The sequence below is a fragment of the Elgaria multicarinata genome, chromosome 13, assembly GCF_023053635.1.
Source record: "Elgaria multicarinata webbii isolate HBS135686 ecotype San Diego chromosome 13, rElgMul1.1.pri, whole genome shotgun sequence".
In the NCBI taxonomy this organism is placed as follows: Eukaryota; Metazoa; Chordata; class Lepidosauria; order Squamata; family Anguidae; genus Elgaria; species Elgaria multicarinata.
This window is the reverse complement of record NC_086183.1, coordinates 10,417,183-10,440,084: the sequence shown is the minus strand read 5'-3', so window position 1 is coordinate 10,440,084 and position 22,902 is coordinate 10,417,183. Positions and strand designations below refer to the sequence as shown.

The 22,902-nt window shown below is 42.4% G+C and overlaps 1 protein-coding gene across 1 annotated transcript in view; it reads right to left on the bottom strand.

Moving 5' to 3' along the window:
- Nucleotides 1-1,840: 1,840 nt before the first annotated feature.
- SELENON (selenoprotein N) overlaps nucleotides 1,841-22,902 on the bottom strand; it is a 35,299-nt gene continuing 14,237 nt past the window's right edge. Inside the window, exons 3-12 of the mRNA XM_063140722.1 lie at nucleotides 22,522-22,652; nucleotides 20,508-20,720; nucleotides 18,919-19,043; nucleotides 17,545-17,682; nucleotides 16,579-16,660; nucleotides 14,658-14,840; nucleotides 12,847-12,952; nucleotides 12,205-12,317; nucleotides 10,730-10,831; nucleotides 1,841-9,317 (exon numbers count right to left, since the gene is read on the bottom strand). Of these exons, the coding sequence (XP_062996792.1) occupies nucleotides 9,147-9,317; nucleotides 10,730-10,831; nucleotides 12,205-12,317; nucleotides 12,847-12,952; nucleotides 14,658-14,840; nucleotides 16,579-16,660; nucleotides 17,545-17,682; nucleotides 18,919-19,043; nucleotides 20,508-20,720; nucleotides 22,522-22,652 (1,364 nt within the window). The 3' untranslated portion in view covers nucleotides 1,841-9,146. The remainder of the gene's footprint in view (nucleotides 9,318-10,729; nucleotides 10,832-12,204; nucleotides 12,318-12,846; nucleotides 12,953-14,657; nucleotides 14,841-16,578; nucleotides 16,661-17,544; nucleotides 17,683-18,918; nucleotides 19,044-20,507; nucleotides 20,721-22,521; nucleotides 22,653-22,902) is intronic.

Genomic DNA, 22,902 nt, shown 5'->3' with positions numbered 1-22,902 from the left:
TATTTAGGGCGCAATCCTATGCATGTTTAGACAGAAAAAAAGTCCTACAGGAATTGTAGGACTTTATTTCTGTCTAAACATGCATAGGATTGCACACTTACTTATTACATTTCTATACTGCCCAATAGCTCTGGGGGCAGTTCACAACAATTAGAATCATAAAATACAATGTACAATACTCTGTACAGCACCATGTACACTGATGGTGCTATATAAATAAATAATAATCACAAATTAAAACTACGGTATAACAATAATAATAATAACCCAATAGAAGCTAGCTGCAGAAACTGAAACATAACTGTTTTAGGAATCAGTCACACAAACACACACCAGTATTGTGGTACCTAAAAGACTAATAGTGCAATCCTATATAAGTCTATACAGAATTAAGTCTTAAAAGGACAGTGCGTGTTTGGACAGGAAAAAAAAGTTCTACAACTTCCAACATTCCCTAGCCAATCAATATGGTTGAGGATGATGGGAGTTGTAATCCAACACATCTGGAAGGGGTCAGGTTGGGAAATGCTACCGTAGCCACTTATCTAGGAGTAAGCTTCATTTAACTCAATTAGGGCACCAACCTATGCATCTTTGGACAGAAAAAAGCCCTACAACACATTTAATGCAGGAGAACACCCTGAGCAATGGGTGTGTGTCCTTTGCTCTTGCAGTGATACTTTTGAGGATAACGGAATTAAGTATTTTCTATTTTCACCTGTTAACTCTATTTTCACCGATAAAACTCTAGAAGGTAGGGGTGTGTTCTTATTGTGACAGGTCAGTTATAGTACATAATCCATAGTAAGGGGAAAATACACCAGGTTTCAAGGACTGCCACAAATGAGGATTCTGGCTGTAATGTACTGGTGCTCATTAAAATTTATTCCATGGAGAAAGTAACCCTAGACCATTTACTGTGACCCATGAGCCTTACTATAATCTTTAAATAACATTTTTTATAAGGCAAAGCAACTTCACAATGTTAAAAAATCACTTTGACAATTTTCAAAATTAGACCTAAATTATGCAAGACATAACTAAATAATATGAAATCGGTCTTTGTTGCAAATAGTAGGCTGTGATTCTCTGGTCCACTAAGCTCTGTGAGACCTACTCCTGAATAAATACTCACCCTTCCTCCACTCCCATCCTCTATGGAATGTGGCTTAATCTAGTCTATGCATGCAGTAGACAAGAGGTTAGGAAGAGGTTGTAGATTTCTGGTAGAATGGACTTCACCACTTCTGACTGTAGATAGGGGATACAATTTTAGAATGTGTCCCTGTGTAAAAACAACAACCCAACTCCCTGCAAACTAGCACAGCAAAGAGCAGGCAAGATTAAAACATGCTTCCTGGAGTGCTAGATGTTTATATGGGGATGCATTCAATAGATGACATCTTCCAGCTGCAGTATGAAATAGTTCAGCCCACTCCACCATTTCAGCATTTTATCACTTCATTTTGCTAGCACATATCAGTACTTAAATTCACAGCAGCAAGTTGCAGAGGAGACCAGATGGTTGAAGTATGCAAGATCACTGTTGGAGAAATTGCATCTATAAAATTACTTACTGGCCCTGAGCACTTGAATAAGTGCTGTCTCTGGACTGGGGATGGAAACAAATGTTGGTAAGACATTTGTGTAAGACCTTGGCAATATGTAATAGCCCCCTATAAATTTATTAAAAGCTATGACATAACTCACAAATATACAACCATCACTATATGCTAAAATACATCATTCACTGTATGCTAACATTTCAGTCTTGCCATTCCCTTTTTACTTTTCAAATATAATGTATATTGCTATTTTATCAAAATATAAAACAGAATCATTTGGGTTCTCCATTTTTTATTACTAAAAACAGTGAGCTAAGCTATTACAGGAGGCAGCATTGAAGACATTTCTTACAAGAATATACTCATGACATTTTGATAAAACACTGAGCTAACACTAGCTAAACTGGGCAGTATGTTACTATAGGTAGACCTGTGTTACTGAAATGAGCACTTGGATAAACATATCAAGTCTTTTCACTGTAGTGAATAACAATCATCATACTCAAATACATCAGTTCAATTTCAAAGTGACCAGAACAATTTTGGAGTGGGGATAATGGAGGTTAAGACAATAAATATATGAAATATTAGCCAGTTAGTTTTTTTTAAAAAAAAAAACTTTAAAAATAAGTAGATCATCATAATACTGACATATTTTCTACATTTTAAGTAATCCTTAAATTCTTCAATACCAGAACAAAAATGTCCAGCAAAGCTCTTCTAATATAATTTATGATTAGTAACACTGATTAGGTTTGAAACATTCCCAATGTAACAGAGAACGTACAGCATTGGAGAAAGCTCACGTTACAGTAAACTACCTCTAAAAAGTAAACACTTTGCAAAAAAATATTTTTTTCAAACAGTAACCATTAAAAAAGTAGAGAATGAAATGAAAGTGATTCTTTTTCTTCAAGAGGCACCTGTCAGAAATCAGGCATGACCCATTCTTGATTTAAGGTCAGACCGTCACAAAGAACAGATGAACAGGGAGAAAAAAAATCCCTCTTTCAATTTTCCTCTCTTTGGAGTTATCAAAATAGCTATAAAATTCTTGAAATATATAGAGAATATAAATAGGAAAAGCCTGGCACAGTTGTTGTTTTTTAGAAAAGTTAAGACACAACATTTTTTTTAAAGTCCATGGCTCAAAACTAGAATAGATGAATTTGTCACACAAAAGTGCCTGTTGGCGATTTCTGACGCAATCCTGTCCATTTCTCCTCAGAAGCAAGTCCTATTAAGTTCAATGGGGCTTACTCTCAGATATGTGGATATAGGATTGTTGTTTCAGAGGCCTTTGCAGATGGAAGGCGCTTTCTCAGGGAGATCCTATATTATTTATATAATTGTAAGTGGTATTTTTTTTAACACTTGAGCAAGCCAGAGCAAATGGCAAGGGTAGGGTTAACTATTTGCAAGGGGCAGGAGGTCCTAATACAGGTTGAAGAATGAGAACTAGACAGGAAGAACACTAAAAGCCTCCAACTTCATGTAAACACAAGATTTTAAAACGTTAAAGGGTTAATGACAGGGAACATTCAAAACATATGCAAGGTGTGTATGTGTGTGTGTGAGAGAGCGAGAGCGCGCAGTTATATCAAGGGCACAATCCAACTGGTGTCTGAAACTAGTGCAACCACAATCTCTACAGCAAACAGGGAAGAGGCCAGTTTTCAGTGGCATACAAAGGACTTTGCATACAAAGTCCTAGATTAAATCACCCCAGTTGGGGCAGAGATTCCTATTTTCCAGCAGCAATTATATTTAGTGGTTAGGAATGCCGAGAAATCATTCCGCCATAGAGAAAGCACTTCTTGGGGGAAAGTCATCTGGGCCCATTAGTCTGTGCCTGCAGAGTCCCACCACCTTTTGCCTGGGAAAAGCCAGTAGACAACCTGACGAGCAAAGGTTTTATCATTTCCTGAGAGCTGTGAAAGCGCTTGAACACATCTCTTTCATTTATCCTTCATTTACAGATTTAATCTGATCATGCTTAATTTATTTTTTTCTTTTAAATTAAAACATGGAGAAAGCAGTACATTCATTTATGTCTGTGAAGATTAAAAGCAACAGCAGCAACTATGCTCACACGAATAGAAATTGGCTCAGTAAAAAGGGGGTCTTACTTGCACATTCTAATTTTTATGATTCCATTATTATAATGTGCATTAAATTACTTTAATGCCTAGTGCACCCATGGATTTCATCACCACAGACGGTTATGAGAGTCATTATTAACATAAATGCAGTTTTATAAGAATGGATTGATACAAAAAAAAAAAAGTTCTGCAATACGCAAAAGCACAAACTTCATATTCAGAAACAATGAGAAGGATCCAGATTTAGTCATACTTAGAGAAGACCCTTTGATTTCAGTGGGTCAGCTCTAGTATCCAGCCCAGTATACTTTAACTCAGGGTTGGGGAACTTCTGGCCTTCTAGCTATTGTTGGACTACAACCCCCATCTTCCCAACCATTGGCAATTATGAGGGGCTGATAAGAGTTGGATCCAACACTGGTCCTCTGCTAGTAGGAGGGAAACCGCAAGCAGAATGGATTTTCCCAAATCTGTTTGAGATTTGGGAGACTCACGGGATCAGATCTGGGGTGCATGCAGGTGGCTGCAGGGAGGAGAGGATAGTGAAGTCGCCTTAAACAGATTGTTTCACCCTGCTGTATGGCAGGGCTGGCCCTGGGCCCAAAGGCTTTGGAATGTGAGATCAAGCTGGCTAGCAGCAGGGCCTATTGGGCTCTACAATATCAGAGCACCTGAAACAAAGAAGACCCTTAAACAGAGCACCTGAAACAAAAAAGACCCTTCTTACCCATCTGCAAGAGTAAGGAGGACTTACTGTGCTGTCAGAGGGCCTGAAGCAGGTGAACAAGTTTTACTGGTTTTATGAAGTTACTTGGCAAGAATAAGAAGTAAGGGAAAGAAAAGTTCACTTGTAGGCTACTTCTATTTCAACTGGCTTCTAAACACACAAACTGTCAAGGAAGAGAGGCACAGTGTGCTGAACTGTGGTTAGAATTTTTAAAAAATCATTTCTGAAAAGTTTTACACAACCTATCAGATGAGATAATTTGTTACAAAACTTCCTTTGCCCTAGCATTGCGGATTTTAAGTTGAAGACAGACGGGACAAGGAGACAGAATAGAGAAGTAAGGGCGGGGGGGAAGACTGGTACGACTGTCAGGATCAAAGTAGATGTAACAGTAGAAAATCCATTTTAAAAATTGAATGTCGGGATTAGATTAGAACCATGGCATCAGGGTAGGGGGCTAACCTGTTTCCTTAGGCTGTTTTCTGATACATAATCCCCCAGGTCTCAGCTGCCATGTGCCCCACTGAGGAAAATTTCTGTTACCAAATAGTGTGGGGTATAATTAATTCCTCCCCATTTTTATTTTTGATAATATTTAAGTAGGGAAAAGTTAATAAAACCACAACATAACTTTTCTAATCATCAGCTTTTGCAAAAGCCCTTGCAATTCTAAACAAGTTTAGTGTTCTGAAGCAGCTGCCAGCTGAACATCAACTGAAAAGCATTCTGGCGGTCTAGTCTTACATTTTGTTGAAAAGGCCAGCCTAAGCAGAAACATGCTCTTTTCAGACCAGAAATGCTGATGTTTAGCTGTTGGCTCACATTCCGTTTGCAGAAGGTGATTAAATAATAACACTATTGAGAGATATGAATACTGCTTGCAAACCCCACCAAAACCTGCTGAATTGAATTTTGTAATGCGCATGTAGCCTAGTGTGAAAGTACCTGATGAAGTTTAAATTCCACACAAGGTTTTTTTGTAAAATTAATGCTGGAATATATGAGAAATAAGGAAACGAGGGGGAAAGGGCCAGCCTTAAAAGCTGTTCTTCTTAAAATGTGGTCCATCAAATGAATGATGAAATAGGCTGTGCTTCTCGGAACAAAAAACATTGTCAGGCACCTTATCTGACTGTGCCAAGTGACTGCTTTGATGGCTTACCACTGATGGCCTCTTTGCTCTATCATTTGGAAAAAGCACTGCCATTCAACTGCCAGAAGTATAAAACATTCATGGGGAAAGAAAAGATTTTATTTTAAAATCAATAGGAGACACGGGAAAGAGCAACTCTTTCCCAACTGAGGCCCTCACACTTATCCCCCAAAGTATAATTTTCCAAGTTCACATCTTGGACTGTATATGTTTTTCTTGATGATTTCTCATTTGTTTGCTTGTTTTAAACACTGCAAATTTTGCAAGGAACTAAAAAAATACAGCCAGAGGAGAGGATCAAAATGTTCCACTCTTTCAAGCAACCAAAAAACATGAGAAACAATAGTGTACAACACTGACATTTTATGGTTCAAGGAGAATTATGGCGACTTCATCATGTAATCAGGGGGCATATCAAATCCTGTTTACGCTTGTAAACCAGTGCTTTTCAAACTTTCTAGCTTCAGAGAGCCAGCAACGGGTTTGCCAAGTAACACTTGAACATCTGTCTTGAACCCCCTTCCCATTTGCAGAGGATTCTAGGTGTGCACACTGTTTGTGTAGTGTGCCACGGGACCCTGTACTTAACAAACCCCTTGTAGCTGTACATAGCCTGTGAAGATTAGTAGCCTAATCTGTCTTTTAGGACTCCTTCCCCACTATTACTGATCTTCACACTGAGGAACCCCAAATAAGCTCCCTTAAGAACACAGTTTGAGACCACCGACTTCCAGTTGCTGGAGAACATGGGTGGGAGGGTGCTGTTGCACTCATGTCCTACTTGTGAGTTTTTTGTGGGCAGCTGGTTTGTCACTATGTTAACAGAATGCTGGACTAGATAGGCCCTTGGTGTGATCCAGCATGGTTCTTCTTGTGTTCCATGGGTATAATTTGAAAGATCTGCCTTCAGTCTCTAGAAGGGTTTGCAAGCACAGAGTCCTTTCCCTATCACCCTGTCTGTAACACCCTAAGGCTACAATTCTAAATACACTTATTATGGAGTAAAACCCACTAAACACAGTGGGATATAATTCTGAATAAACAGGATTGCCCTATAAGGCTGCAGTCCTATACACTTTGGTGGAGTATGTCCACTGAATGTTACTTCTGAGTAGACAGGCATAGTATTGGGCTACATATCACATATGTTAAAGGCAGCACAGAAAGTTTGGAACTGGAATACAAAACGTTTAAATCTGATCGTTCTCTATGTATGTGTAAGCAGCATAACAGTTTAATCTTGCCCCATGGATGTAAACCACCCAGAGAGCTCTAGCTATGGGGGCGGTATATAAATGTAATAAATAAATAAATGAAAGTGCTTTCTTTTTACTAGGAATAAAGGGAAGCTCCAGGCATTACTACAGGAGACCAAATGAAAGATACACAGAAGTTTCTTTTTCTTTGGTGATTTTGGAAGAAAATATCCTGTTTCCCCAGAACCTGACAAATGTAGTGACAAACTTGGGTGTGCCATGCATTACGTGGCAGGGGGCCGTGGCAATTTTTACCACCCATATGACACATTCAGCTGGAAACATGCATCTGCCATGTGCACATATCACTGTTTTATAGGGACATGTTAAAACATTTTGCACATACCTGTAAAAAAACAACATCTGAACTGACTGCAAGTGGTTGAATTACTTGTCCTTCCCCCACCCCACTCCCATATAGCTGTTCTTGACCAACCTTTCACCCTGTGTCTTCTGTCTCTGCTTTCCATCTGTTTCGTATCACTCTTGACCCTGCACCCTATAAGGTGTGTTCCTCAACTATTCATCCCTGGACTGTGGTTCTCAAACTTGAGGGTGTGGGGAACCTAAAGGGGGCATGAAGTTTCATGAAAGAACAGCGCCTGGGATAGAAATGTTCCAAAGTCCCTCAACCCCTGCTGAGACTCGACTGGAATTAATGCCCCCTAGTAGAAGACCCACATTAGATAGGAAGCTGCCTTATACCAGGTCAGAGCCCAGCTCTGTCTTACTGACGTTAGCTCCATGGGCTCATGTGGAGAAGGATCATTCTCCTGACCAATTTACCTGAGATTCTTTATAGCTGGAGATACCAGGCATTGAACCTAGGCCTTTTCCTATGCAAAGTATGCACTCTGGCACTGAGCTATGATTCTTCCCCAACATGTATTGCCCCAACCTGACCTGGGAAGAAAGATGCACAGGAAGAGCAGCTGCTTTGTTCTAACTATAGTTGCCTGCATGTAATTTTAGGAGGAGCATCAGGGATGTCCTATGGTTTTCGTCTTCTAACATTGAATTAATAGCCCAGTCTACAAATCCAGCACACACAAATCTCCATGTTGTTGGTGATGGGTTAGGAGGGCCACAAGCTAAGAATAACTGCAAAAGTCAAAAAGTTTGAGAAACACTGCCAAGGGGTATTAGAGTGAGTGAATGAAAAGAAAATTTAACTAATTCTTTTATTATATGATATAATAAAATGAATGATTCTGCTCTCAGTTGAATGCAAACTTCCTTTTTGTTTGTTTTTGGCTAGACGAACAGTCATGTAAAACCACCCACAGCTAATATTTGAGGTTTTGGGCAGAGACATGATCGTTGTGAATGAATTCCACTTATATTGTACATCAGACTTCCTCAACCTGGTCTTCTCCAGATGTGTTGGACCACAACAGCTATGCTGGCTGTGGGTGATGGGAGTTATAGTTCAACACATCTGAAGGGCACCAGTTGGGGAAGTTTGTTGCATGTACTTGAAAACAACAACTGATATTTTCTTGACTGAGGTGACACTGATTTAAGTATACTAAGGGTCAACAACTGGATGCCCTGGGACTAAATCTCCCCCTGCCCCCCAGTAATAGCTGAGGATAAAGAAGAAAACAGCAGAGCCTTTGGTGGCCTACAGTAAAAACGCAAAAATGTTTAAAGGATTTCCTTGCTTATGTTGCAGCTATGCATCAGCACCAACCTAAGCAACCCTGCAGACATCAGTGGGAGTGTAACACAGGTTTTGCCTTGCAGCATCCATGTAGGCTCTGAACTTGAAGGTATCTGGGAGCTACTGAGGTCACCTGACGCCAAATGGTGCTTCGCAAAACAAAAGTTCTAAATGTGAAGCCTTAACTACATACAAACAATTCAGGGCCTTGAAAGGGACCAGATTCCAGAGCTGATACGAAAAGATGGCATCTCATTCGTGAATCGACACAGCAGCGCCCAAACATTTTACTAAGGGGATCCACACCAAAGGAATTTAGACTTTACTTGAGGTCCAACTTGCTGGCTTTACACCACAATCCAGATCAGACCTTTGTGCTTCACCGTTCTCAACCTCTAGTGCTGGCAGTCTGATAACTTACTTCACAGAAGTCTCACAACGTGCCAGTAAGTAAGAGAAACATACATTCAGGTCCTTCCAACAGGGGTCCTGAAAATAATGTAATGTACCAATGTTTCAGTTTGGTATTTTCAAGAAGCACTTACATGTCTAGAGCCTTTTCATTCAAGGACAGCATTTTACTGTTAAATACTGTGTCATGCATGAGCTCAAGGAGTGCCAGAAACAAGAACTCTTATATCTTTGGTGATCAACAGCATGGCATTAATTTGCCTCTCTATTTAGGCCTGTAGGAATGGCTTTGCCCTCTGAAGTCCTTCCTTCAGGAACTGAAGATAGGTTGCTGTTGAGGGATCTTCAAAACTGGCAGAGAAACTAAAGATGCTGCTCTCAACTTCTTCAGGCTTCATAGAAGTAATATCCAGGAAGTAGTTGGCATTGATGTGGTGGACCTGGGAAACAAAACACATATTAGGAAAACAGAATTCCAACCCCCACGGGCAGATTCTTGCCTCTCAGCAATCAGTACAGGGGGAGGATGAACAAGTTGAGAGATGAACTTGCCTTGTGTTCCCAAAGAAGGATGTACAACATCATTTAAATCTTACAGCGCTGCTTTCACTTAAAAAGGCAAAAGTGGCTGATGCCAGATTAGGCAATGTTCTGCAGTTATAAACAAAATTAGAGGTGGTTGCCACTGCTACGGAGAAGGAGAAAGGCAAGGCTCCTCCATCTTGCCCTCCTCTTTGGGAGTCAAACAACGCAAGGTACAGTAGCTAGTCCTCAAGCACCATTGGCCTGTAGTGGCTGCTTCTAGAAGGAAATCAACCTCCTTCCCCAGCTTCCAAAAATGGAGGGAGAAAGGAACAAATAATGCATTCCTGTCTTAAATAATCTCCCTAATAAAATAAACAAACTAGGGTAAGATATGAACCAACTCTGAGCATTTGTAGAATTTGGGGGAAGGACAAATGTAAGATATATAAGATTCTTCAGGGACCTTGGGAAATGCTGCGAAGTTGTCCCAGTAGTTTTATTAAAACAACTTTCTCAACAAATAATAGGAGTGAAGCATACCATAATCTCTCAGGGCTGCCTCACTAGTCCTGGCTTGTGTGTACAGAGAGCCTAAATCCTAAATAAAAGTTGGGATGGAAGTGCACCAGATTCTGGAATGCGAGAGGTTCTGGAGAAATGTGGAGTGAATATATAAACACTACAAGATCAAGTATAAAACTCTCCTGAGCCTTGAATTTTTATTCTCCCCCACCCCCCAAAAAATTAGTTGGCCAGTTCAAAGATATCATTGGGTATTCTCTGAAATATTCTGAGTATATTAAGCACAATTTGCAAATCTATAGGTTTTCTAGAACTTGCTTTCTGAGCTTTGGGGAAAAAATTCAATTGCTTCCAAATGTCCTTATGACGGGTGTTGAATCTCTTTTAGTCTGAGGGTCAAATCCCATTGTGGAGAAGCAATCAGGGACTGCTTTCCTGTGGTGGGCGGGCTGAAGGCAAAAGGGGCAGGGCCAAAACACCAAAACATTTTATCTTAAAGCTCTTACTGCCAGCAACTAGGAGAAGCATTTCAACCTTTCAGAATGGTTGAAATCTCAGGGGAACCCTGGAGGGGTGGATTTGGCCCATTGGCCTGAGATTCTGCACCCCTGCCTGATGGCTTCAGTCGGAAATGCTTTGCACTGTTCTAAATGAGACTGTTTTTGAGATCTGAAAGAGAGAAATGCATCCTTGGCTCCTACTTCAAGCATATCAGTGGAAGACAACTGCCATTCCAATCGATACCTCCAATTTAAAAAAGAGACAGATAAAGTACTGATAAGATTAAATGTAACTAGAGTCCTACCACAGTGCCATTGGGAAGACAAATCATTATCTCCACAGGGAAGTTATATTTTTCAAGGTGCAGGTCAGCAAGTTTGCTGTTGACCTCATTGTCTCTCTTCACCTGTAGAAAATGAACACATGTTTTAAGCTACATGTTTGTCAAAAGCCCTTACCAAGTCTGACATTGGGGTCAAACAGAATCCAAAGAACTCATACTTTGAAAACGAAATATAGGGACAAAGACTTCCATTTAATGTAAAAAATATGAAATTGTTATGGATCATTGTATACAGTAGAGGGGGCCGCAACTAAAACTGGGATGACATTTGAGGTCTGCAATGACCACCAATATAAATTCCTAAGGTGTTGCTCAGACCCCCAGCCTTTAGTCATGGATATTTTCTTTAGTTCAAAAACTCTATGAAGAAAGAAAATGCTGATTGGCTGACACCTTCTTATCTTAACCGTTATATCGGCATAAAATAGCTACTGTATTGTTAAATAAAAGTTCTCACCGTATAGAGGTAATTTAGATACCATAAGGCCTTGGACCTGCAATATGTCACACCTCAATTTATTTTAGTTGGGATCTGATTAATGCCATTAATGCCCTTCTAGCAAAACCCTCAAATTAAACAAACAGAAATGGATTGGGTGGATGCTGGAACACTAAAGAATCTTCAATCTCTTTACTACATATTCTGCATTGGAGTCAAATGCATAAAGAAGATTAAACAAATAGCTCTCAAAAACTGACAGGCAGTCTCTCAATATTGGACTAAAAGGAAATATGATTTGATTAGGACTAAAACTTTTAGACTCCTAGATTACCTGGCTAAGGGTGATATATGCATATTTAAATCAGAAAAAAAGTCCCACAACTCCCAGCATTCCCCAACCAGCATGACTAGCTGGGAAATGTGTGGGGTTGTGAGATGTCTTTTAATGTCTAAACACGAACAGGATTGCGCCCTAAAGGTCTAGCTTAGCCATCTCCAACCTGGCACTTTCCAGATGTGTTAGACTACAAGTCCCATCCTCCCCAACCAGCACACCAAAGGCATTGCTGGCTGGGGATGATGGGAGAGTGCAACAAATCTGGAGGGCACCGGGGCTGATGCTTACTTCTAGCTGATTTATCATCAGGAGCCACATGGGAGGACTACCAAATTCTCTTGACAAGCTCTACCACTGAAGAAGAAACATTAAAGAAGTCATTTCCTTGTGTCTGTTTTTAAGTTTAATGTTAATCTTTCTCTTCTTTCTATATCTCAAAAAGAAACTTAATATTAAAGTCTGGGGATGTTTATTTAAAATTAACTGATAAACAAATGAACAAATGAGAGCCCTCGTTTCTTAGGATGTCCAGAAGGGATATTGGTGGGTGGGGAAGCTTATGGAGTCTAGATGCACCCATTCGAGGACTCCTCCTCCTCCTCCTCCTTTTATTGTCGAGCTTCTGCTATCTCTTAACATGTGCTGCTGGATGCTTACCTGTAAATCCTCCAGCTCTTTCACCAATGACCAGGTACTGATGAAACTCTCATTCAGGAAAGCAAGGATGGGCGAACTTTCCAGGACTGTTTCCCGGAGAGTTCGCCCTGAACCTGCCCAGAGAGAGAAAGAACAAAGGTTAAGTGAAACGGTCAGGATGAACAATTGCATACGATGTATCCTATGGACACCCCAGCCTCCTTCCCTCTGCTTCCGAGGCGCCACCACTAGACAGGCAAAATCGCCCATCTAGCAAAAATGCAGGGCAGCTGAAGCGTGGAGGTGAAGACCAGGCCTCTGTTCTCTTCTCATCCTGCACTGCATACTTGGCAGCTTCCGGGTTTGGAGGCTGCCAACTATCTACATAGGACTGCGCCCTTAAAGCACCTTTATAGAGGTTTTGCCATTTTATTTATTTAATTTATATCCTGTCTTTCTGCCAAGAAATACAATGTGAAGGTTTCATAAATTAATTAAGGTAAAAGCCACAATGCAGGATATTAGTTATTAAGCCGAGGGCAATCATTGATTCCTCCACTAATACTCTGTAGCATCTTCTCTTAGGAGGTGGGAGGAAGGCAACTTGAGTCACCCCTAACAAACTCCTTAAAAATACATCCAGCCATGAAATCCACCTCTTACCTCAGCAGGACTGATCATCTAGTGCGCCCCACAACAATATGGAGTGAATGAGTTTACTCTCAGATTTCGCTCTCTCAAAAGCTTGGGTAAAGGGAAGGTAGGAAACCTGAAAGCAGAAAGAGCAAAAGAAATGGTTGAAACCCACTTCATCCATAGAACAAAGGCAGTTGGGGCAATGGGGATGCATCAAATATTATGTACTGCACACAGTAAAAGTATTTTGTATTTTAAAATACATTTGCGATATGGTGACACATGGTAGGGGACTTGATTGGCCCCTGTAGATTGTATCCGTAGGGGGAAATGGATGTTATTGAACGCAGCAATTAATGTCCCAGCCTAGTTTGGCCCTTATACCAGCCTTCCCTAACCTGGTGCTCTCCAAATGTGTTAGACATGCTGGCTGGAAATGATGGGAATTGTTGTCCAACACATCTGGAAGGCACCAGGTTGGGAGAGGCTGCCTTACAATCTATAAGATCTATTCCAGCTTGCCGTGTGTCTGCATCTCTTACTCCCTTTAGAACAGGGGCCAAAAAGAAACGTTTAACAATTTCTCAAGTCTCTTTACATCTCTCTAGGGTACCACTGAGAGATTCTATTATATTCAGCTGTATATAAATGCCACAAATAAATAAATAATCATGAATGTCTCTCCACACATGTCTATCACGTGGTACATGGATAGTGGAGTCCAGAGATTCTTAATACTATGGTCCACAGTGCACTTTCAGGATCCAGAAGCCACAATAAATATTTGAAAGCCTTTCAGGCTAACTAGCCTCCTGCATGGTAGCCGTAAAGAAGAACACATGGCGGTCTGCAAAGATCAAATAAACCAGCACAGCAGATAATAAATCACCGGATTGTTACAAATCTTAGTGCAACATCAGGGGAAAGGTGATGACGTGCCCAAGCTGTTGAGTTTTATAGGTCAATGACAGCATTTAAAAATTAAAAAATATATGTGCTGCCCTTGCTTCTCCCTTTTCTACCTCCACTTTTTTTCTTTCTCCACCACACCAACCCATCTTAATTTACATTGTAAGTTCCTCAAGGCAGGGATCTCTCTGTTGTTTAAGCACTATGTGTACCGATGGCACATAACTAATAATAACAGCAACTAACAAGACCTTAAAGGACATAAGGGATGGGTTCATTTAAGGAAATCCTGTCTTTTTAAGGAGTTAACAGTCTTCAAATGGCACAGCTCAAAAATATAAATAAATAAACAGGCTCAAAAATATAAATAAATTCTCCGCCCCCATTTTCTCCAGCTGATAAATCAGATATGGAGGGACAGTTCTGGCTGCTGTAGAAACGCAGATAATCTTTCATGCTATAAATTCATTCTTTGCTTCAGGTTCTCAAGCCACACACGCCTTGTGTGTTTTCTGATGATAAGGGAAGTGCAGCATGGAGAGCATTGCATGCCCTGTTCTGCTTCCAGCAGCAAAATGCTCTCAGAAGCACCTCCATTGCTTCGCTCTTTCAAAATGGCACCCAGGACTCATCATGAGCCCAAGGATGAATGGTGCAGCACCTAAAGCTCTAGCTGTACCTGAACAACTTTCTCTGTAACATCAGCCAATATTTGCATTCATCTCTCAAAAAGCTGTACTGTGCATTTTTATGGGATCTTGGTTAAACCTGCTGAGATATTTGTTAGCAGTTATCAAATAGCAAGGCTTGCTCACTTTCACAACCACCAAATGAACTGGCAGGGCTCATCAATTTAGTATTTCCTTACTGAAGCAGTGACAGAATAACTTATCTGCTAAGGACATGCTTAACGGAGGGTCTTCTCATACTTTCTTAAATGGATACATGGCAACTTCCAGTTTGCCAGCTGCCTCTTCCCATCTTATTTCTCGTTGCCAGGTAATGTCTTCAAATATGAACTGAATTGGGTCCCCTTCTCTGCTGTCAATCACATTTCCATTTTCATCATGAATCACCGAAGGGATTGATGGCCCCACAGACTCCAGCTCCATCTACAAGACAACAGGGACATAAAGCACTTAACTCTCAGTAAAAGTGCATTGGTCTCTAAAAACCAGGCAACTCCTATAGAGATTTCCCACAGCTTCCTGGTTTGCACGATTAACATAGCTCACTGTGGCTTATTTAAACCGTTGTGGTGTATGCCAAGCAACTTTTGCATATTCAAGCCACAACTGAATATGAACCCAGTGAGGGTGGGTTGTTGGTGTGGTTAACCACCCACAAACCTGAAACAGTCCATGGGTTGTGGGTGGTTTGTTAATCATGCCAACAACCCACCCTTGCCGGGATTGCACAGCATAATAAGCCACGCCACTAAGCCCAGGCGTTAATTAACCCACTGTGTCTTAGCATAACATACAAACAGGCTCAGTGGCTGCAGCTCACATCCTTGTGTTCCCCTAGGAGGCGGTGCTGGATGCAACACTATAAGACTTAGGTCGCAATTGTATGAACTGAACTGACTGTGTCATTCCATTAGGGCAAATGATGTGGGGCAGCAGAAACTAGATTCTGAACAATGCACAACAGAAGAATCCAACTAACATTATGTTGTTGCGCAAGTGGTTGTGCTTTCTGTTTGTGCAATCTGTTGCACATTCTGCTTGTGCAACCAGTTGCACATTTCAGTTGCACAAGTGTAGTAGGCACCTGCTTATGCAACGGATTCAGTGGAACTCCACTAGTTCTATTTGAGTTTACAGAATGTTCAGACATCATGCTAAGTCATTGGCTTACTGTGTCATTTGAAGCATGACTTAGCGTGTCATGTGAACCATTCCTAACTGTTGTGGGTACATAACCATGGCTTAAACACGCTCACTAACCATTCGCTGCAAAAGGGTTAGCGCTTATCTGTGCCTTAGCGTGTTGTCTGAACAGGCCCACTGCTGGATACTGCCCCTGCCTCTGTAGCACTGCTCCCCAGTTCAAGAGACTGGAGGAATAGCACACCAAGGCACAGGGTATCTGTATGTGTACAAGAGCTTGCACTAGGGATAAACAAACGTGTCAGTTTTGCTTTCTTCTGCACTTGAGTTTTTTAAATCTCAAGTTCTTTGCAACTCCTTTTATTAAAGTGGCACTATTGATTCTTTGAACTTGGCTTATGGCATATTAGCCAAAAAGGTTAATCATCACTGTTCTAAAATAGGCATGGTCAGACTAGTTTGTTTTTTACTAGAATTCTGAGGTCCAACAACCTGAGCTAGGTGCAAAATAGTGGCTCAGGTGAGCTCAGCCCCAAAATTTGTGGTCATCACCAGAACCCAGTTCATAAATCCTTTCATGCAAAATATAATCCTACTCCTGGTTTTCCCCCAACCATTCTTCTTGTGGGATGATGCTTTTAAGGTTTTCCTATTGTTAGAAAATGGGGAGTCAGAAACCCTTGCTGATCTATTGCAAATCACTCAGAGATCTCCCACTAACCCTGATCTACCTTCTTCCCACCCCTATTCTAAAGCTCTGTCTAAATGCCAATAATTATTGGTAGGGATCTTCTCTTGCCTTGTGGCTACATGACTTGGAAAGTATGGAGTGACTGGTTTCATCTATCAACTCATTATTAGCTGGAGGATTTTGAAGCAAATAGTGATAAAAGGCCCCAAATGCTGCACAGGACCTCTAGTTTAGGAATCAGACTGTCAAACGCATCAAAAGGTATCAGCAGACACTGTCAATGCAAAGACACAGAAGATCAGTCCAAATGAGATCCTTGCTACAGACCTGAGGTAAGTATCCTATATCCACCTCCATGTTGCTGTTCTCTAGGGCACCATACAGCCATTCCATGTCTACATTTAGAGACCTGATGAGAGAAACTGACATTGTTAGAGACATGCCCCTAAACAAGAAGCTTTTGCTTATTTTATAAACACACACACACACACAATATCCTGCTGAATTTCAGTCTGGAAACCCCCAGGGTGGGCTAACAGTGAAATGATAAAAACAAATCGAAAAAACATTAACAAAACACAGACACACCAGAGGAATAAAGACCACAACGAAGCAGCAGTATACACAATCAATTTACAACTAGCCCAAAGCCTGCTGAAATAACCAGGGTTTTGCTACTTGCTGAAAGGCCCTCAGCTGTGAGACCAGGTTGGTCTCTCTCTCAGGAAGGTGTTCTAGAATCCTGCTAGAAAGGCGCCATCTCTTGTGTTCCCCTGCCAAACTTTAGGTGGTAGGGGAACACAGAGCAGGAGTTCTGGAGTCAATATAAGTGCATGGGGCAGGTGCATATTTATTTAGTTATTAACAATATTTATATGCCGCCCAATAACAAAGTTCCCAGGGCAGCTTACAATAAAATACAACAATGATATATAAAGCCAAGAATAAAATCAGTATACTCCAAGCAACTCCAAGAAATTAATTAAACAGATTTTAGTTATAAATTTTAAGGGTTTAAAGGGGTATTCATCTGGCATTGAAATGACTACAAAATAGACATAAATAACCCTCTTTTGGAAGAGCAATTCCCAGCCATGAGAAGAGACTTGAAACTTGCTAATAACTGAAGCTTCAGCCTAGCCTGATCTTCTGCTGCAAATAAATAACATCCAAAATGCTTATTACAGATTTCGCACTTAAAATAATACAAAACTAATACAATGTATTATGTTTGCATGGGTTGTATAAAAAAGCAATTGCATGTTTACTTCTGATCAGTGGGACAAAACCTACCTGTTATTAGGGACAAACAGCTTCAATTCTCGAACATGGGAGGAGTCCTTGGAGAGGATAACGTAGCCTGTGAACTGGGCAGGAGAAAACCAGAATGGGAAATCTGGAGGCTCGTTCAACTGGAACTCTGCATGGATTCTGAAACAAAAGGCAGTCATCAGCCAAGATGTCTTAATGAGTGCAAAGACGCCAAGCCCCACAGCCCAACGTGGGGACTTTGTTATATAGCCAATTGTCTTTTAATTTATTTATTTAAAACCATTTCTTGGCTGCCTTTCAGGGCAGAAACCCTCCAAAGGCAGCTTTTCCTTTGGATGAAAAGTCATCATGATGCAGAGGAATAAGGGTTCCACATGGGACCATATTCTAGAATGGGGATGTTGAACCTCAGGCCTGCAAGCCAAATCTGGCCCACCTACGGTCCCAACCCAGCCTTCCAGGGTTCTCCGATGGCCACGCCCCATCCCCAGGCCCCACCTCCTTCCCCCAATCGCTGATATTTGGCTCCACCCCTTCTGACCTCAAGAGCTTCTCTGAAACTGAATGTGGCCCTCGGGCTGAGAGAGGTTTGACCACCCCCTGTTCTAGAGTCTCAGACAACCCTTGATCATAAACACTTTCTCTTCTTCCAGCATTTGCACACAGAATTACTTGCATCCCCAAGCTTTCTGTTTTCTGTGATAATGACTCATGATGACCACCATGCTAGGAGGACTCAAAGGGCAGGTTCAAACAATAGCTCCCCTGAACAGCTGGTTCCACAGTCTAGAGCTCACTTGGATGCTTTTACCATTGCTGGTTCTCTGCAAGAAAAACAGACACCAAGGCAAGGGGAAGTGTGCTCCACCTACTGCTGCACATAAACTGCCTTACACACACACACACACACACACACACACACACACACACACACATGCACACTCACTCAACAAACGGCTTGGGGCCAGGTTTCCTAAAGGAATGTGTCCTATATTTACCTACCCATACATTAAGATCATCCTCTGAGGCCCTCCTCCAGTTGCCCCCACAAAATTAGGTGAGATGAGGGGCTTTTCAGTGGTGGCACCCCATCTATGGAATGCCTTCCCCAGAGAGGCCTTTTCAATGTCAGCCCAGGTAATTTAAGAACTGATTTTTTTAGTGCCTTTAGTACTTTACTCTGCCACTGATTTTAATTTGGTTTTATATGCTGGAATGAGTTTCTTTGCTGCTGGTTTTAGTCTGCACAGTTTGTATTCTTAGTTTTAATGTATGCATTTTTTCTAATGTATTGTCACCAACCAGAGAATGTTCATTATTGGGTGGTTTAAAAATACAGTAAGTAAATAGATAAATAAATCTACATGCCAGCAGCTTCCTCTCATTGGACTTTACCTGAAAGCTATCTTGTAGTAGAACTCAGCAACAGCTTGAATGCAGGCCACAGCTCCTTGGGGAGCAAAGCGAGATTTCACAAACGGCCGGGGGTGGAACATACTCAAGAGCTTGTGAACGATGATCTACGTAAGAGCATAAGAACATAAGAAGAGCCCTGATGCTGGATCAGACAAAAGGCCCATCTAGTCCAGCACCCTGTTCACATAGTGGCCAAACAACTGTCGGCCAGGGATCAACAAAGCAGGACACGGTGCAACAGCACCCTCCCACCCGTGTTCCCCAGCAACTGGCGCATATAGGCTCACTGCCTTGAATACTGGAGGTTGCACATAGCCATCAGGGCTAGTAGCCATCGACAGCCTTCTCCTCCAGGAATTGATCCAACCCCTTTTAAAGCCATCCAAATTGGTGGCCATCACAACATCTTGTGGGAGTGAATTCCACCGTTTAACTATGCACCGTGTGAAGAAGTCTTTCCTTTTATTTGTCCTGAATCTCCCACCAATCAGCTTCATGGGATGACCCCGGGTTCTAATATTTTGAGTGAGGGAGAAAAATGTCTCCCTCTCCACATTCTCCACACCGTGCATAATTTTGTACACCTCTGTCACGTCTCCCCTTAGCCTCCTTTTTTCCAAGCTAAACAATCCCAGCAGCTGGATGCTCCAGCCCCTTGATCATTTTAGTTGCCCCTTTCTGCACTTTCTCCAGCTCTACAAGAAGGCCTACAGGGAAGAATCAGAGGGGAGTGTACAGAAGGTGGCTGTTAGTGAAGCTAAGAGCCAAAAGCTATTCCTTTCCAAGGCCGGGTCCAATTATCTGCCTCTTGGATCTGACTAAAGGAGTGTTGTGCTCTCTGTGTTCCTAGCCACTTCTGATCACGTACAGCCCCCATCATGATCATAGGAAGTGTTCTTGGGCTTTAACACACACCATATCCAATGTTTCCAGAGCAGGGCAGCCAAGGACTGGAAATTGACCTGCCCATTTCCACTGTGCTTCTCTTTTGTACCGTATTGATCGTTGATATTTCTTTCAGAACTTTGATTCAGAAAGTGCTGAGCTGAAAATATCACATGCAAGGCAGGGTCCCTCCCCCACCACTTAAAAACAACAACAACAACAACAACAACAACAACGACATCTCAAGCTGGAATCCAGTCTTGCAGGGACCAGCATTTATTGAACCGCCCTGCACATCTCGACTCCAGGGACTGAAAGCACTAGATACACCGCCTGATAAACAGAATTAGACTCCCCCAAAATATATCCTTTCTCACAGCCTTCCCCAACCTGGTGCCTTCCAGATGTGTTGGATTGCAACTCTCATAATTCTCAGCCAGTATGGCCAATGGCTTGGAATGATGGGAATTGCAGTCCAACTTATCTGGAAGTCACCAGGATGCTGAAGGCTGCTTTATCAAAAGTTATGTCCTCGCTCACTGCATCAAACTGGAAATAACCATACTGGCCTACTTTACAGGACTACTGTGTAATGCTTTGAATGCCTGAAGTGTGTGATGCAATTACTGCTACTACAAATTATGATGATGATGATGATGATGATGATGAAGCACAAGTCTTACCTCTTTGCCCTTTGGAGCTGGAGGGTAAAAACGGTTATTGGGAAGGTATCCAGTGAAGATGTTTAGTTCACTGGGAATTACCCACCAAGGATCAGCAAGTTCCAGCTTATTCTTTGGGGGAAGGAAGGCCTTGAATTGCCGGGCAAACATCACGCTCAGAGGGGAAGCGGGAACCGTCCAGTTGCGAAGCCCAGAAAGGGCCACGTGGGAAATCTAAGGATATAAACACGCTCATTAGTAAGCCTGTGCTGTTTTAGGTGTCATATCCCCAGGCTCCGAGGCTCAGCACCACCCCGAGGAGGACTCAGAGTCTGATGAGTCACGAGTCAGCCCCTTTCAGGGAGAATCCTTGGCACCTCCTCCGGTACCTTCCAGCCCTGAAAACGCAGCTCTCCCCTCAACCTCAGACTCCGAGGATGGCTCCCCCATAGTTTCACCTGTCTCTTAGCTGTGCAGGAGCATGAGGCAATAGAAATACCCGTAGGACCTCTAAGGGCTCCAGCTAGCGTCCAGTGGGGCTAGGGGCCCTGCCCACCTTCTTAATGCCTCAGTTGCCTGCAGTCCCTTGCTGGGACAGCGGCTCTCCTTGTGGGGAAACACTCCAGGGAGTATCTCCTGCAGTACGCTGTCCAGGGTCCTGACAGTTCTTTACCTGGCAGTGACCTTGCTCTCCTAGACTGGACCTTGGTTAACCGGTCACAACCCTGCTTTACTGGGCTTGACTCCTCTCTGCCTGAGACCAAATTGCTAAATTGAAGGGCACACACTACAGCGGGGTTGAAGAACTCCACCCCATGGCCCAAATCCAGCCCGTGGAGGTTTCCCCATCCAGCCTATGGAGCCTTAGGCTTCCTCTGCGGGCCACAGCCCCGTCCGTTCTCCAAGCCCCACGCTCTGGAGGCTACCAGGGGTTTGGGGAGAAGGCAGAGCGAGGAATACCCATTGTTATAAGGGAAGGGCTCAGTGGTGGGACAGCTGGTTTGCATGCAGACGGTCCCAGGTTCAATCCTGGGAAAACTCCTGCCTGAAACCCTGGAGAGCCGTTGTCATCCAGTGTCAATACCGAGCTAGATGGACCAATTGCCTGACTCAGTATAAGGCAGTTTCGTATGTTCCTATGTATGATCACAGATCTGAGATAAAGTGGGAATTCCCAGCCCCACTCTGCTCGCTCTCCCAATTGGGGGGGTGGGGAGGGGAGAGCAGTGCAGGGGAATCCAAGTTATCTCCTACCTGTGATCAGAGATAACAATGGGACTTCCTCTCCCTGCTTTCTGCCCAAGCCCCCAGCAGCCTCCAGGTCATTTGCGAGGGGGAACAGGGAAGGGAATCAACCGCTTTATCTCCAATCACCTATAAGAGATAACAGTTGAGGCTCCTCTTTAGTGCTCCATTTGCCCAGCCAATTGGGAAAGGAAGCAGCGTATGAAGTTCCTTCCCCGGCTGAAGCCACCAAGCAGTGCCTCGGCCACAGAGGCTTCGGTGTGCCTCGGTTCATTCCTATGGTACAGAGGCAGAACAAAACAACCATCGCCATCATGCCAAAAAACACAGTGAGCACGAACCATGATCCGCAAACCCACTTCAAACCACGGCTTCTGATTCTAGCGTGCCCGCAGATTGCAAGCCAATCGGGTTTGCCAGCAGATTGCATTACCCCAATCCATACACGTGAACTTCCTTCAACACGGACTGCTGTGGTGTTTGTATTGAGTGGTGGTTAGAAGGAAAGGCTGTCTAACGTTTGCGTTTGCATTTGTGATTATGGATATATAATATATACTATATATATATATATATATATATATATATATATATATATCACCAAAACACAAACACGTGTGGCCTTAATGTGAAGACCAGCTGGTTAAAGCCACTCTTTCCCCACATCTGATTCAAGTAGAGTTTAGGGCGCAATCCTATGCACGTTTAGACAGAAAAAAGTCCTACAAAAAAAAGTAATTGATTAATCTGCTGATGAAAGCCTGCAGTAGTAATTAAATAGGATACTCACTCCGAGGAAACCATCCTTGCTCTTTGTCATGGTTTCCATTAGCAAGGGCTGGAATTTTGCAACGACAGAGAGGGTCTCCCCATTGGGATCCAGCACCTCTTCTTCCTCAATGTCAGAGACAGGGACAATGCCTGAGCAGAGGAACAGAAACAACTTTTAATTCCACATTCATTGGTAGCATTTGGCAGCATCCTGCACTGTCCCCGCACTGGTGCAACAGGAACCAGTGATACCTGAAACATCCAGAAATGAGCGCCCAAAAGTTTCTACCTATGAAAGGGAGGTTACCAGAAATGTATTAAGGAAACACCCTGTCACAGTTAATCTGTGATAGCAACTGTTATGCAATCAAGAATGGTTTATTCTATGGAAAATAATAAT